The 12,500-nt window shown below is 44.4% G+C and overlaps 1 protein-coding gene and 1 long non-coding RNA gene across 4 annotated transcripts in view; one reads left to right on the top strand and one right to left on the bottom strand.

Annotated features, from left to right (window-relative positions):
- LOC137185234 (uncharacterized) overlaps nucleotides 1-1,241 on the top strand; it is a 94,357-nt gene extending 93,116 nt beyond the window's left edge. Inside the window, exon 3 of the long non-coding RNA XR_010928809.1 lies at nucleotides 1,101-1,241. This is a non-coding gene — a long non-coding RNA (uncharacterized lncRNA). The remainder of the gene's footprint in view (nucleotides 1-1,100) is intronic.
- Nucleotides 1-12,500, bottom strand: part of LOC137185231 (6-phosphofructo-2-kinase/fructose-2,6-bisphosphatase-like) — a 24,871-nt gene that overhangs the window by 1,068 nt on the left and 11,303 nt on the right. For all 3 annotated transcript variants that reach the window (XM_067593576.1, XM_067593577.1, XM_067593575.1), the window contains exons 7-14: nucleotides 11,331-11,452; nucleotides 9,205-9,412; nucleotides 8,979-9,125; nucleotides 7,841-7,945; nucleotides 7,105-7,234; nucleotides 6,429-6,491; nucleotides 6,282-6,346; nucleotides 1-4,443 (exon numbers count right to left, since the gene is read on the bottom strand). The exon at nucleotides 1-4,443 is cut by the window's left edge and continues 688 nt beyond it. In XM_067593576.1, coding sequence (XP_067449677.1) covers nucleotides 4,384-4,443; nucleotides 6,282-6,346; nucleotides 6,429-6,491; nucleotides 7,105-7,234; nucleotides 7,841-7,945; nucleotides 8,979-9,125; nucleotides 9,205-9,412; nucleotides 11,331-11,452 — 900 coding nt within the window. In that variant the 3' untranslated portion in view covers nucleotides 1-4,383. The remainder of the gene's footprint in view (nucleotides 4,444-6,281; nucleotides 6,347-6,428; nucleotides 6,492-7,104; nucleotides 7,235-7,840; nucleotides 7,946-8,978; nucleotides 9,126-9,204; nucleotides 9,413-11,330; nucleotides 11,453-12,500) is intronic.

Here is a 12,500-nt window from a genome sequence, read left to right as displayed (position 1 = left end):
TCTGTGTTTCTGTCAATCAGGCCCTGTTCACACCTGGCATTAACATGCATCTTGGGTGATCGATCATAAGCGGAGATCAGCGTTGAGATCCGATCGATAAGACACATTAACGGATCCTGTCGCTGTGCCTCGTGTGTAGATGCGTCAGTCAATGCAGAGATCGCTGCATATGACTCTACATCTGTTATATTCTGTATATTTGTTCAGCTAATCTTTGCATGTACGTGTTTATCTGCATGTAGAGCAGAAAGTCAGATCTGATCACAAGACACGTCGAGACGCGTTAATTCCAGGTGTGATCAGGGCCTCGATCAATGCGTCGTTGTCGAGGTTGTTGTTCGCCTTGAAGCTGTCAGTATGCTAACGGTTAGCTACCCGGCAATGAAAACGCTGCGTTCTGCACACACGGCAAGAGTGTATTTTCAGTCACACACGGTGGAAACGCTGATATAAAGGATCATATTAAGACGGCCAAAAATAAGCTGCAAAGCGTAAAGCACCCGTCAGTCCTCTTAAAGGTAACTTTCTCTATTTTTGTTATTAAAGAGCATTTGTGATTTAATGTGTTGATGTTTTAATTTTTGTAAACTCGCAACCAGCTCACAGAATAACGCTGTGAAGATGTAAGTTTAAGTTATTTTTAAGTTATAGCCTCTGAAGTTATTTGTGTCAGGATGAGTAGCGGGAATGGATGCAAATGCAGAGATGAAAACCTTTAATCTTGTGGTGGTCGGGAAAGAACAGGACTGAACAGAAAACCCGGACTTAAATAGTAACTGAACTAACGAGGAGATGAGGTGCAGGTGGGGAGGAGGGTGGAGAACTCAGGAGAAGAGCTGATTGGCTGACGAGGCTAACACTGGGCAGGTGTGGAGGAGGACATGAACACACGAGGGAAACAGAGCAACAGAAAACCAAAACCCAGAAAACAAACTCAACGCCACCTTCACTAACCCATCCAAAACTAACCAAGAACACAACCCAACAAACTAACTAATGATGCAATCCTCAAAAACCCAGTTCATAAGCAAAACCATACGACCAGAAGGACGGACAACAGAAGTGAAAAAAAAGAACACAAACAGTCCAGAAAAACAAAGTCGACAATTTGTAGCCTACGAAGAGATTTGCACCTTGTTTTGTTTAAAAAAACAAAAAAACAGAAACAAAGCTGGCAGAGAACATGTGACAGTCGGCGGTTTAGCAACTTTCACGCTGACGAAGACCGCGGTGCATTTTGGTCTGCCGAGGTGCTGTCCGTGGTGCTGAAAGGTGCGCTCCGTAGGTGTAATAAGTGCTGAAACAACCGTCCCCCATCCTGATGAACACCCATGGTGCATGCATAAGTGCACATGCATAAGTGCATACATGTGCACGTGTATTAACGTTCGGTACGCTGAAGGGTCCCGGTTTGAGGGTTTGTGAGGTTAAAACATACTACAGGACACGTGTGTGTGCAGGCTGCATAGAGTCATTATGTGTATTTTATAAATGAGGCACATCGTGGTGTCGGCAGCTAAAGAGCCAAATTTCCTGTCTAGTTAGTTTTCGTCAACTTTGTTACCAAAGTCGACACCAAAACCACGTCCACCCAAACACAGACGATGTTTGGATCCTTGTGATGCTCCTCTGAAGGAAGACCACATGACACCACATGACACCATGTGACTCAAACCAACAGTTCAGCTTTCATTTGTTTTCTTGCAGAGTCTGAGATGATCCCTCATGTCTGTACGCTGAATATGAGCCACAGTTAGCAGACGGTTAGCGAAGCATGAAGGCTGGAAACTGCTAACCTGGTCAGTCCAAAGCTAACTAAACCTGAGGAGTTTGGGTGGGACTGTTTCCTGACAGGAGGCTGGCGGGACCAGTAAGACCTGCCAGGTGAGAGTCACCTGCCTGAAGCAGACGAGGTCTCTGTTGTCTTGCCAGCGTGTAGTGAAAGACTTCATCTTCAAATATCAACTCTCATTAGTAACATCGTAGTAGCAGCTGCCGTTACACATGCTAGCTGAGTAGCTGTACTGCTAGCTCTGCTACCCCCGTCAGTCACATGACCCTCATGGACCATCGAGACTCTCCCGTTTGTTGAGAGGGACTCCCTAAAAACTTGGTATCTCACCCGGGCGGGTGTGGTTTTGCAGGACGTAGCAGTGACCGCTTTGGCGAGCTCCATGACCATCTTTGAGTGCATGTTCATGAGTTTTCCACGACGGAGTGAGTTATGTTAGTTTTGTACAAATAATGTAGGTTACTACTTTTGATTTTTGTTTTTAGTTAATCTTTGTTTAACCAGGAAGTCTTTTGAGACTGAAATCTCTTTTCTGAGGGAGTCCTGGCCGAGTCATCCATCGTACAAGAAAGAAACTAAATTCAGCTCAGATACAGCAGGTGCGTTTCTCAGTTACATGGACCTTTAACATGGCTTTAAATTTTTCCAAATGGATGATATTAAGATGTAAAATGCTCTGCAGATTATTCCTGCAGTAGGAGAAGGCTTTTGTTTCCAGCTCAGTGAAAACTTTGAACCTGTAGATGAAGCTGAGGACTGCTGGAGGTCAGAGGTTACATCTCTATGAGGGGCGTTTACCCAGCATGGCCTCGTACACAAAATATACAAATGAGGTCGTCTACGCAGACTGACAACCAGTCTACCAATTCACAACGTGTACAATGATGAGTACAGAAACAGCTGGTTATAAATCGTAGAGTACTAACATCACCACAGTCCAAAACACTTACAACGTTTTCCTGGCTAACATGTTAAAGCCTTATTTCATATAATGTGTACTTTGAAAGAAAGTTTGTCATCCAAGCAAAACTTAAATATTTATACGATGACACTTCGATTGAGTCTCCGTTTAGACGTAGAGATAACTGGGGATTGGAAACGAGTCCTAGAAAAGTCATGAATGTGGTTTTCTTTGCATTGAGAACTAACTTGAGCCCATGTAGTGATACTTGAAGCTGATTGGCTCAGAGAGGGGGCAACTGGGTACACCAGCAGTTTTCAGGTCTTTCCCAGTGTTGTTCTGAATACGTTGGAAAGACCATCTGCAAAACAGTTTGTGTCTGTAATATCAGACAGACTACACTGAACACTACATATATGAACATATAATTCATATTATTTAAATATAATTTGTATATGTGTTCTAACATCTGTGTACATGGACATAATCCTTGTGTTGCCTTGTAGCCTGTATGGGCTGAACATCTGATGTATGATACGACCCTCAGTTGTTCTGACTGACACTAATATATTTATATATATATAAATTATGAGACCTGAGGAGTTGCAGCATGCAGCTGCTGATGGCACCAACTAAACTGTAGTTTGATGAGGAGTTTAAAAGCTTTAGGTGCATCCACCTGAGAAGAACCCCGGCAAGAGCAGCAGGAAATAAATTGCACTTAGTTTTATTGTAGGCTACTTTATATGATGACCTGCGTGCACCTTTTTAAGAATGCAGAACAAAAACCCTGAATTATTTTGGTTTAATGAAAATGAGAAGTTGGACTGAGGCGAAGTCTGGGCTGGTTTTATTTCTAACTCTAGACCGAATACAAACATACAGTATGAGATCAGTTTATGTGATGCATGTCAAGTATGAAGGAATAAAGGATATACTGTTCATGTTCTCCTATAATTTGTATATTTGGTCTGTATGTTTGGGTTTCTATTGATGACAGATACAATATTGATATCAGATACCCCCCCCCCCCCCCCCAAACAGGTCTCCTGTTTGTTTAATCTTGCTGTTAATTAACAACCTTTTAAGTTACGGTTTTACCAGCTTATCCAAAAAGTGACAAGACGAGCGAGAACGCAGGTCGTAAGGCCCCGCCCCCGCGTGGAATACCAAGTTTTTAGGGTGTCTCACCGTTAGTTGGCCGGGTTCAGGACTTCCTGGAGTCTTAGTGATGGTTTCTACGCTTTGTGTGTTTCACTCTGATGAAACAAACGAGATCCATGAAAGTCAGTGAGCTTTAGAGCTTCTAGCTCTTTATGCTAAGCTAAGCTAACTGCCAACGTAGCTTCATGTTTACTGTACAAACAAAGTCTCCATCTGTTCAGAAAGAACTATTTTATATTTATATACATATGTATGTATATATATATAAATATAAATATACACACAGTTTCTGCTGTTTATGTTGGTTAATGTGTCAGTTCAGGTCGGGAGGAGGAAGAGAACACAGGAAGGTGACGAAGAAGAGAAGAAAGAGACAGAAGTGACGATGTTGAAGACTAACAGTGATTCTGGTCATGTGACGTCTTCACGTCACTCCCGTCTGGCTATAAAGTGCGTTTACAGGAAACAGGAGAGATGTCTCGTTAACCATGATTATGTGGATCCATCGATGAGGCGGCCGGTTCCTTTAGATGTGCTCCGGGACCGTCTCTAACGCCTCCTCCGGGTCTCTGTCCACGTCCACGTTCTGAGAAACACACACTGATCAGAGTTACAGGTTATCATCTCGCTGGTCTCTATTTAATTTATTCTACAGTTTGATTTACTCACTAAATCTCTCTAAGCCGCGTGTCAACATCTACATGAGAAGAGATATTAGCGTCATCGACATCGTTAATAACTGCTGTGAGCTGTGATGATTGTTTTTGCCCCGAGTTTCGTCCTTCAGGACACACAGAGGCCTGTGATTGGTGGAGCTTGTCGGGGCTGTACGCAGCCTGACAGGAAGTTCAACAACCAAAGAATCATTACATTAGTATTTTTGTTAACAGGTGACAGTGCCTCATTTCTATGATAATAATAATAATAATAAGCTACAACAGGGGTCAGCGGGGCCAGATTTCCTCAGCGCTGCTTCCTGGGGGGCCGACGTCTCACAGACACAGTGAAAACCACCACGTATGTTTTTAATATGTTTAGATTGATTATTTCTTCTGATTCATTCAAAATAACAGTTTCAGAGCACATGTCACATGCCATAAACAGGTCTGAGTGCTGGACCCCTACAGTGAGGGGGTCTGGTCCAGGTCTGAGTGCTGTACCCCTACAGTGAGGGAGTCTGGTCCAGGTCTGAGTGCTGGACCCCTACAGTAAGGGAGTCTGGTCCAGGTCTGGTCCAGGTCTGAGTGCTGGACCCCTACAGTGAGGGGGTCTGGTCCAGGTCTGAGTGCTGTACCCCTACAGTAAGGGGGTCTGGTCCAGGTCTGAGCGCTGTACCCCTACAGTAAGGGGGTCTGGTCCAGGTCTGAGTGCTGGACCCCTACAGTGAGGGGGTCTGGTCCAGGTCTGAGTGCTGGACCCCTACAGTGAGGGGGTCTGGGGGCTCTGTTATGCTGTGGGGGGCATTTTGCTGGCATGGTTTGGGTCCACTTGTCCCCTTAGAGGACCTACAGGGAAAATGTTTTTATATCTTCATGAAGGTCTTCCTCATGTGGTGATGGTGGTGAAGAGACCACTCCCATCAGGATAAAGCTGATCACTCACAACTACTTTGTATTGATTAGCAGTGACTCTTCCCTCTAAGGGGACAAGTGGACCCAAACCATGCCAGCATAACAGAGCCCCCAGACCCCCTCACTGTAGGGGTCCAGCACTCAGACCTGGACCAGACCCCCTCACTGTAGGGGTCCAGCACTCAGACCTGGACCAGGTTTCAGATGTTAACAGGTCATATTTATTGGGATTTCCATATTATTGTTATTATTATGTAGATTCATAAAGCGTCATGTAAAAGATTTGATGTTGTCTGTAAAAGGGTCAAATATTTTTTTAGGGCCAGATTTGGCCCACGGCCACAGTTTGCCCCCCAGCGGGCTACAATTTACGGTTCGTTAAACCCTTTTCTTAAAAATCGATCGTCTAATCATATCTTAGCAGGTGTAATCACGTAGGTACAGCAGGTGTGTATGAGGCCCAGCGTCATTTCATACTAAATGATTTACAGGTTACAGACGTTTACGTACATCAGTCACACCTCGTCCAAAAAGTCTTTCTCTTCTGACAAGTGAAACCAGAATCTAAGCAGAGCAAACTCGGCTACGTTAAGATGAACTGAAACTTCTCCTCATCATATTTATACTGGAAGGAATAACTAGCTGCTGCTGTTTCTGTGTTTCTGTCTTCTACAATCTGCCAGCAACAGTCGCCTGCCGGGAACCAGAAGAACCTCTGTAATGTGTTTCTAATGAATACACAAAGTACAGATTTTAAATTGGTCTAATTAGCTTATTGTACAGATATTATGGTATGTAACATGTTGCTGTGCAGCATTAGTGGTCGGTATTAGTGGTGCGTGTTGTTACCCACCTCTGGTTTGTCCCTGTGTGTGTTCACAGCTTCAACGTTGAGGAAGACGGACTCCACTTTACATCCTGACAGAAACACACAGAGGTTGAGACGTTTACTGACAGAAAGGAAGCTGTGGTCATGTGATCAGAAGGATGCTGGACTGACCGTAGGCGACGGGGGTCAGTTTCAGGACCGTGTGCAGAGGACACTTCAGGTACGGCAGCTCGTCTGACGAGACACAAACCACATCCATTCAATCACACATACAGAAACTCACCTGGCTATCTGTATCTGAATCAAACCTTCAATCTAAAGGCCACTGATGCACCATGGGGGATGTAGTTCACTGTCCATCAGCCCACCCAGGTGCATGCTGGTCCTCCACCTGCCTGCCTATGTATGACCTCAGGTGCCAACACTGTTAATTTAAAATACTAGTAAACTAAACTTAATACGATAAACAAGCAAATAAACTAAACAAATCAAACGATCGAAATCTAAATACAGCAAATATCTGCAATAAACTGATAACGAGCTGCGACGTCATCCTCTAAGGAAACATCGGGGAAACCATCTCTGCAACTTAAACGATTATTTTAATTATCAATTAATCTGCTGATTATTTTCTGGGTTAGTTGTTTGGTCTATAAAATGTGTATAAGTGTTTACTGTCATAGAGGAAAATATTCTTCTGTATTATATTAATTTAATAAGCTGGAAGCAACGATGAGCGGAGAACAGACGTATCTAGCAAAGGTAAATAAACGAACCAGGCGGGACTCTTCTTCACGTGTACGACGGTCAGACTTGTGTTTATTGAACATGAAATATTTGGTCTCACCAGCACTCTTGTTGAGGAAGTAGGCCAGCAGACATCTCATGACAGCCTGGTGACAGATGACCAACACGTTCTCCTGCCTCTCCAGCTCCATGATGACGGGCTCCAGACGCTGGACCAGGTCCTCGTACGACTGGATCACACACAGGATCAACACGGCGTCACACTGACGCACTCCAACAACAAACTACAGCGACGTAGATCTGTCAGCCGCACCCAAATAATTATTCACATTCATGTTCGTTTTCACTCGTATACGCACCAACATGCAGAACTTTCAGCTCTTTAAAAAGCTGTTAATGATCCATTAAAACATTTCTGGATCAGTCAACATGGACGTCCTCGGCACCGACACCGAGCCGAACCCTTCCACTCAACATAATTAATCTCAATTCACTCGACTGTGAGGAGTTTCTGCTCTACTTTGTTTTATATCATTGAATAAATATACATTATATTATATTACATTACATTACATTACATTACATTAACTTATATTATATTATATTATATTATATTACATTACATTACATTAACTTATATTATATTATATTATATTATATTACATTACATTACATTAACTTATATTATATTATATTATATTATATTACATTACATTACATTACATTAACTTATATTATATTATATTATATTATATTATATTACATTACATTATTATATAAAGATATAAAACTGAATAACTTTGAGTTTTGAATATTGTCTGAACGCAGATCCTCACCTCTCCTTTAGGGTAGCGGTAGCGATACTTGTCTTGGTCCCTCAGTGCAAACTCTCCTGGGTAATTCTGCTGAATCTCCTCGTACGTCATGTCCTCACAGACGCCCTGCAGCAGGGTGACAGGTGAGAGGTCAGGGATTAAGGGTGACGGGTTAGGGGTTAGGGATTAGGAGTGAGGGATTAGGGGTGAGGGATTAGAGGTGAGGGATTAGGGGTGAGGGATTAGGGGTGAGGGATTAGGGGTGAGAGGTGAGGAATTAGAGGTGAGGGATTAGGGGTGACGGGTTAGGGGTGAGGGATTAGGGGTGAGGGGTGAGGGATCAGGGATTAGGGGTGAGGGATTAGAGGGTGAGGGATTAGGGGTGAGGGATTAGGGGTGAAGGATTAGGAGTGAGGAATTAGAGGTGAGAGGTGAGGGATTAGGGGTGACGGGTTAGGGGTGAGGGATTAGAGGTGAGAGGTGAGGGATTAGGGGTGAGAGGTGAGGGATTAGAGGTGAGAGGTGAGGGATTAGGGGTGACGGGTTAGGGGTGAGGGATTAGGGGTGAGAGGTGAGGGATTAGGGGTGAGAGGTGAGGGATTAGAGGTGAGAGGTGAGGGATTAGGGGTGACGGGTTAGGGGTGAGGGATTAGGGGTGAGAGGTGAGGGATTAGGGGTGAGAGGTGAGGGATTAGGGGTGACGGGTTAGGGGTGAGGGATTAGGGGTGAGAGGTCAGGGATTAGGGGTGACGGGTGAGGGGTTGGGAGTGAGGGATTAGAGGTTAGGGATTAGGGGTGAGAGGTGAGGGATTAGGGGTGACGGGTTAGGGGTGAGGGATTAGGGGTGAGGAATTAGGGGTGAGGGATTAGGGGTGAGAGGTGAGGGGTGAGGGATTAGGGGTGAGGGATTGGGGTGAGAGGTGAGGGATTAGGGGTGAGGGATTGGGGTGAGAGGTGAGGGATTAGGGGTGAGGGATTAGGGGTGAGGGATTAGGGGTGAAGGATTAGGGGTGAGGGATTAGGGGTGAGGGATTGAGGTGAGAGGTGAGGGATTAGGGGTGAGGGATTGAGGTGAGAGGTGAGGGATTAGGGATTAGGGGTGAAGGATTAGGGGACAGATGACCCTGCAGCTGTAATCTGGATGCAGGCTAACACTCACAGCGTCGATCTCGTTGAGAGCCTTCCACTGCTCGTACTGGACTCCCAGAGCCTCGGCGGTCTGGATGGTCCTCTTCATGTGGCTGGTCCACACCTTCAGGTCTGTGATGCACTGCCCTCGCATGTACACACCCAGAGCGCTGGCGAACTGAGAGGTCAGAGTTGAACCGTCAGAGAGGATCCGTAAAACACATCCACACGAAGCTAGCACTGCTAACACGGCTAACCTTTGCCCCGCGGGACGACAGCCCCGAGTCTCCCCCGATTCGACCCACGAGGTTGAGTTCGCTCTCTCCGTGGCGACACAGGTAGATGGAGCGCGGGGTGACGTGGATGTTCATGAGGTAGTACACTATCCTGCTCTGAATGTGGTCCTGGACCCGGTTCACCAGATACCTGCTGCCCACGTTGAAGATCTTAATGTAAGACAGGTTCCTGCAGACAGAAGCTACATTTAGATCTTCTGTGGATCCGCATCTCAGAGGGTTCGTCTTCAATCTTCCATCAGCCAGTTCTAATAATTCATTGAAGTAAAAGCAGCAACGTCACAGGATAAAAATACTCCATTACAAGTAAAAGTCCTGCATTAAACATGTTACTGAAGTGAAATTGCAGATGTGTTTCTGTACTTCAAGTATCAAAAGTACCTTTTCTGCAGAATAAAGAGCAGACGTGTGATGAATGTCCAGTTTTAAACAGGTCGGACTAACGTAAGCCGCCGTCTGTAGCAGGTCCGACTGCTACCTACAGTATTCATCTAAACCAGCATTACTTCCAAGGCTAAAGATCATTTCATTAACTAACGCGGTAAAATTCATTTAAAAAAGCCAGTTCATAACCAGTGGTACCTGTGGTATTTGCCCAGTATGTGAAAACTGGTCCTGGATGAAACTCCAGCCCTGAGATGACGTCACACTTACCAAATTCATCAGTGAGTTAAAATGTTAAAAGTGTTAAAAGTGAAGCTTACTGGTTGAAGTATTGTTGGGTCTCACTAGTTGACCACATGTTTCAAGAGTCTGACAAACCTGAGTCCTGAATCTCCACCCATGGAACCAGCTCAACAAAACCAGAGACCCTCCTCTTCTCTCCCTCTTCCTCCTCCAGGCTGCTGCTGCTCAGCTCTCTGCTCTCTGGTGTGGTCTGCTCCCAGCAGAAGACGCGAGAGCCTGCCTAAGACTCAGAAACTAAGTTTTCTAGTGCCAGCAGCTAACACACAAGTCTGCTGGCTGGTTTAACAAGTACAGAAGCCACAGAGCAGAGTTATCTTGCCGCTAACTCTATAAGGACTGCACAAAGGACTGGACCTGGACCCTCTGACCTGCACGACTGGAGCACTGGCTACTCAGCAACACCTGCATCCTTTCAGCCTGTCTCTTCCACAGATTCACCAGCTAAGAAGCAGAACAGCACAAAGCATCTCTTTCTTCATGGACTGGTAACAACTGGGCGTAGCCGTGCAATATAGTGAAGCATAGTATGGCTAAGCAAGAATGTTTAACTTAATCAATGTACTGTACGTGTATTGATTTGGTTAAGGTTATACATTGAACTGTTGTTGTGATGTCCTTGTTGCCTATAGTCAGGTTACTGCATAGCCACACCGCTAGGTTAATATTAGCATGCTTAACACATGTTACACCCAGTAACTAGGCCTTGCATGCAACTAACCTCTCCCTGACCAGCACCTCGATCCCACATCAACTGGTCTTGAACAGAGAACCACACAGTTAAGGTTTAAAACTGAGCTTTGGTTCAGGCAGCACATGGTCTGGCCTTTTGTCTCTGTAGTTCCTTCTGTCGGCCATATTGTTGTCATGCCATGTGCTCAGTCACCAGGTGACTGCAGCCACACACACACACACACACACACACACACTCACATATACTTGTATATAGGTACACTTAGCTAGATTAGTATTGTGTGTTTTGCTTTTACCCTTTTGTTAAATAAATGCTTTTGGATATACCTGTTGTCTGTTTCTGCTCTGTAAAGAATCCTTCAACCTTAACTAGCTATTGATATGGTGATTTTGTTTATAGTTATTAAGTTAATTGTTAATCAAAGTTCCAAACTGATAGATTAGTACACTTTGAGACTGAATTGGCCATCTTTTTCCCTGAGTCCAGGGTGGAGCCCCGTTACAATTATTCTTATTGATTTTAATAATTAATGATTATCTTTGATAATTATTGCTGATGGCCAAACTCGTAGCCACGGCCAACAGTATGTAAGCTAAATGTTGTATTGGATGTAATCTATGAGAACGTTGATGGTAAATCTGTCATCAGTGGAACAGGAAGCTCAGAGATCTGTGAGGCCATCATGGCTGCCGGGATGCAGACGCCGTACCTGTCCTTGTTGTCATCCAGCGGGACGTAGGTCAACTTGTAACACTCAATCCTCTTCAGGAAGTCCGCCACGGCCTCCTCTTTGTCACAGTCTGCGTAGTCCGGACTGCTCAGCTTCACTTGCTGTTTTCAGAAAGGCAGAGCGTGAAGGGTTAAACTCTACTTGCTCGTCTTGTTTTTAACGTCGCAGCCTTTTAATGAGCCTCGTTCACAACATTTTATACTCATTAACTAAACATTTCTCATCTGTTCCTGTTGGATTAAACAAACTCTCCTAACGATTCTCACTTGTTGTAAAAAGCTCTTTCAGCTTTATGAATATCAGCAGTTTCATTTGTGCCTAAAAGAAGTTTCTGAATATGAGAAAAGTGGCGACTGCAACAAGTTCTATTTATGGTATTTTATGACTTTATTCGCCCAGTTTTCACAAAAGAGTTTCAATGAGCAAAACTCTTAATGCAGAGAATCACACGATCACAGCTGATCACCAAACAAAAACACAAATGAAAAAGTTAAAAGAAACTTTCTTCTCTGGTTTACAGTCATGTTGAAACTTTACAGCAGCACCGCAGTTTATTTTAGATTATGTTTAAAGAATAAAGAACATTCTTCTCTGTTAAACTTACTGCCGGACACATTTCCTCACTGACGAAGATGTTTTTATTTCGATTGCTTTGTGATATTTGGATTTCAGTATTTGTGTATTTACCGTATTGAAACTGTGTTGTGTGTTTGCAGTAATGCTATAAATGATTCCTGTTTTCAGCTGAAGAACAGATCTGTGCTTCTTTCACGAGCTCACGGGGCCTCGTTCACTAGTCTGTGTTTGAAATACATAACCTTAACACTTATTACGCCCAAAATAAATGTCCACGTAACATTACCATCAGATTCATGACGCATGTTCTTATCGCTGTGAGTATGTTGGTGAACCAGAATCACTCTAAACTGGCAGGCGTGTGCCGCTGTTAGCAATTAGCATGTTAACGTGTCCCCCCCCCCCGACCCTGAAGGGTCTCGGTTCAGTCTGATCCACCAAACAAACAAGAACCACTGAATGCACACACACACACACTCACACACACACACACACACACACTCACACACACACACACACACACACACACACTCACACACACACTCACACTCACACACACTCACACACTCACAC

This window comes from Thunnus thynnus, chromosome 6 (assembly GCF_963924715.1).
Source record: "Thunnus thynnus chromosome 6, fThuThy2.1, whole genome shotgun sequence".
NCBI classification, from domain to species: Eukaryota; Metazoa; Chordata; class Actinopteri; order Scombriformes; family Scombridae; genus Thunnus; species Thunnus thynnus.
The sequence above is the reverse complement of the archived record's forward strand: the minus strand, read 5'-3'. Positions and strand labels throughout refer to the sequence as shown.